At 51.8% G+C, this 3,943-nt stretch overlaps 1 protein-coding gene across 1 annotated transcript in view; it reads right to left on the bottom strand.

The window, feature by feature from the left end:
- The window catches only part of LOC137355291 (polyunsaturated fatty acid 5-lipoxygenase-like), a 136,361-nt gene extending 134,145 nt beyond the window's left edge, over positions 1 to 2,216 (bottom strand). Inside the window, exon 1 of the mRNA XM_068020256.1 lies at positions 1,879 to 2,216. Coding sequence (XP_067876357.1) covers positions 1,879 to 2,028 — 150 coding nt within the window. The 5' untranslated portion in view covers positions 2,029 to 2,216. The remainder of the gene's footprint in view (positions 1 to 1,878) is intronic.
- Between the last annotated feature and the right edge of the window lie 1,727 nt (positions 2,217 to 3,943).

Genomic DNA, 3,943 nt, shown 5'->3' with positions numbered 1-3,943 from the left:
TCCCTCTTTAGACTTGTACCCTTTATTTTATATTGTCTCTCCATGTTCTCCCTACCAAAATGAATAACTTCACATTTCTCTGCATTGAACTTCATCTTCCACCAGTCTGCCCATTCCAACTTGCCTATGTCCTTTAGAAATTCTCACTATCGCCTCACAGTTCACAATGCTTCAAGTTTCATATCATCCACAAACTTTGAAATTGTGCCCTGTTGCACCAAGGTCTAAGTTATTAATATGTACCAGAAAAAGTAAGGGTCCCAACACTGACCCCTGGGGAACGCCACTACAAAACCTTACTCCAGCCTGAAACACATCCATTAACCACTACTCTTTGTTTCCTGTCACTCAGCCAATTCTTTATCCATGTTGCTAACCGTCCCCTTTTATTCCACGAGCGATAACTTTGCTCACAAGTCTGTTGTGTGGCACTGTAAACGCCTTTTGAAAGTCCATGTACACCAAGTGAACTGCATTGCCCTCATCAACCTCGTTGTTACCTCTTCAAAAAACAAAACTCCAGCCAGTTAGTTAAACATGATTTTCCCTTAGGAAATCCACGCTGGCTTTCCTTAATTAACCCGCATTTGTCCAAGTGACTATTTATTTTGTCCTTAATTATTCTTTCTTACTTCCTATCCTCTTGAGCTCCCTACAGCTGTGGGGATGTCTACTTCCTCGGAAATTCTCAGCTTCCCATATGCCCTGCAGTGATTCCAGCTGCTCCTCAAGCTGAGAATCCCTGAGCATGAACCAAAGCAACTGGAGGTACTTCCTGCACACGTGGTTATCCAGGACACATGATGGAGTTTTGGGGAACGGGGGGGGGAGGGGGGTGTTGGGGAGGGTGTGGATGGAGGTTTGGGGGGTGGGGATGAAGATTTGGGGAGGTGGGGATGGAGGTTTGGGGGAGCTATGGAGATTGGGGGGGGGGGGGGAAGGAGATTTGGGGGGGCAAGGATGGAGATTTGGGGAGGCAAAGATGGAGATTTGGGGAGGCGAGGATGGAGATTTGGGGGGGGGAAGGAGATTTGGGGAGGTGAGGATGGAGATTTGGGAGGTGAGGATGGAGATTTGGGGGGGGAAGGGGATTTGGGGGAGGTGAGGATGGAGATTTGGGGAGGTGAGGATGGAGATTTGGGAGGTGAGGATGGAGATTTGGGGAGGTGAGGATGGAGATTTGGGGAGGCGATGGAGATTTGGGGGGGAAGGTGATTTGGGGGGGAAGGAGATTTGGGGGGGAAGGAGATTTGGGGGGGGGGAAGGAGTTTGGGGGGGGGGAAGGAGATTTGGGGGGGGGGAAGGAGATTTGGGGGAGGGGGGAGGAGATTTGGGGGGGGGGGAGGAGATTTGGGGGGGGGGGAAGGAGATTTGGGGGGGGGGAAGGAGATTTGGGGGGGGGGAAGGAGATTGGGGGGGGGAAGGAGATTGGGGGGGGAAGGAGATTGGGGGGGGAAGGAGAGATTGGGGGGGGAAGGAGATTGGGGGGATGGAGATTTGGGGAGGTGAGGATGGAGGTTTGAGGGGCGATGGAGATTGGGGGGGATTTGGTGGGGATGGAGATTTGAGGGGGGGTTGCTGTGAGGATGGTGGTTTGGGGAGGTGGGGATGAAGTTTGGGGAGGATGGAGGTTTGGGGGGCGGTGGGGATGAAGATTTGAGAGGGGGAGACAGTGTGATGGAGATTTGGGAAGGAGATTTGAGGGGTTGCGGGGGATGGAGATTTGGGAAGGCGAGGATGGAGATTTGGGGGGTGGGGGGTTGAGTGGGGAGCGAGGGGCCGCTGCTGGAGTGCGGGCACATTGCGGGTGGAGAGTCGGAGTTTGCGGGCGGGATGAAAGTGAGAGGGAGCGGGTTGTCAAAGGGAATTCACTCTTACCGATCCCCGCTCGAAGTCATTGTAAAGCGGTTTGTCCAGCAGAGTCTTCTCGCTGCAGCCTTCCGTTCCCACCAAGGTGAGGTAAATATAATCATCAGTGCCCGCGAACCACTGGCTCCCGGTCGCCACTGTCACCGTGAAGGTAACCATAGTCCCGGGTGCGGAATTTAGTGCGTCGGCGCCTCTGGACTTCGGAAGTTGTGCAGTGGAGAGGTGTGTCTGCTCGGAGCCCCCGCCCGGCCTCTCCGCTGATTACTCAGGGCTCAGGGTCACCGGGTCCGCCCAGTTTGTTCACTCTCTCTCAATGAAGCAATAAGGTGGCAGAAAGCAGATTCCGCAAATCCTGCAGCGGTACCTTTCATCTTAACCCCCACCCCCCCCCCGGGGGTCTCGACCACTGGCCCCGGAGTTAGACCGCCAGCTTTCAAATGTTTCTGTAACAAGAGCAGCGAGGCATGTGCAGGAACTGGAATGAAATGCTTTGCAGTTTGCTTTCGTGCACATAAGATGTACTTGTTATATTTCTTATTTATCACAATCTTTAATGCTGGTCAATCCCCCCCCCACCCACCACACACACAGGCAGCTCGGCCTGTGAGAAGCCCAGTGTGAAGGGTTTGAGATGCAAACTAGTGACTTCAAGCAGTGTGAGATGTTGGTAAAACAGGGACAGAGCACACCTTGGGGAAAGGCCAGTGCTGGTTACAGTGCACAGAAGGAGGCTATTTGGCCCATCGTGTCTGTGCTGACCCTCAGCGACAGTAGCTCACCTTACTCCCACTCCCCTGCCCCTTCCCTGCAATTTCTTTTCTGTTTTCACAGTTATCCCTTTTGAAAGTCGCGAATGAGTCTGCCTCCACCACACTCTCAGGCAGTGCATTCCAGGTCCTAAACACTCACTGAACCTGCCTCCACCACACTCTCAGACAGTGCATTCCCGATCCTAAACACACACTGAACCTGCCTCCACCACACTCTCAGACAGTGCATTCCCGATCCTAAACACACACTGAACCTGCCTCCACCACACTCTCAGACAGTGCATTCCCGATCCTAAACACACACTGAACCTGCCTCCACCACACTCTCAGACAGTGCATTCCCGATCCTAAACACACACTGAACCTGCCTCCACCACACTCTCAGACAGTGCATTCCCGATCCTAAACACACACTGAACCTGCCTCCACCACACTCTCAGACAGTGCATTCCCGATCCTAAACACACACTGAACCTGCCTCCACCACACTCTCAGACAGTGCATTCCCGATCCTAAACACACACTGAACCTGCCTCCACCACACTCTCAGACAGTGCATTCCCGATCCTAAACACACACTGAACCTGCCTCCACCACACTCTCAGACAGTGCATTCCCGATCCTAAACACACACTGAACCTGCCTCCACCACACTCTCAGACAGTGCATTCCACATCCTAAACAGACTCCAGGCGTCAGCAATCTCTCAGAGATAAAGCAGAGAGCAACAAGATCTGATGATTGGAGAATAGGACTGCACAGTGCCACTGCATCAGGGAAGAATGGGTTAGTTGTAACTCGAGAACCACTTTTGTCTGAATGTGGTTTAGTGTAGTTTAGCAGATTGCACAGCTCCGAGGTGTCAGAACATCTCACACGGGTTGGGGTGCAGTATAACTCCAGTTCTATAAGGAGGCGACTGCAGTGTGTTTTAGTTTTGAAGGAAAGGTTGTGTGGATTGGGGTATTCACAGCTTGAGGGGAAATAGGAGCCCTGGTTGTGGATAAAATCCGGGATGAGATTGGCTGCAGTGTAGTAGCCTGTAGGTGAGAGATTGCATAGCAACCAACACGTTTAAGTTCTGTCATGTTTACGATTGAGAGGGGCCTCACCTTAAAAGGGCTTTCATCAAAAGCTGGGCTGTTGGGAGAAAATAAATTGAACCGCAGAGGAATGTTTGATAGAGCGTAGTAAGACATGGTTATAAGGTGAAGAGTTCAAGTTTAGTCCTTTGGAAACTTTAATTGTAAGTAACATTATCTCTTAAAGAGCACCTAACTGCTTATATTTCTGGGGAGGGGGGT

Source organism: Heterodontus francisci, chromosome 42 (assembly GCF_036365525.1).
Source record: "Heterodontus francisci isolate sHetFra1 chromosome 42, sHetFra1.hap1, whole genome shotgun sequence".
In the NCBI taxonomy this organism is placed as follows: domain Eukaryota; kingdom Metazoa; phylum Chordata; class Chondrichthyes; order Heterodontiformes; family Heterodontidae; genus Heterodontus; species Heterodontus francisci.
This window is presented reverse-complemented; position numbering and strand designations above follow the sequence as displayed.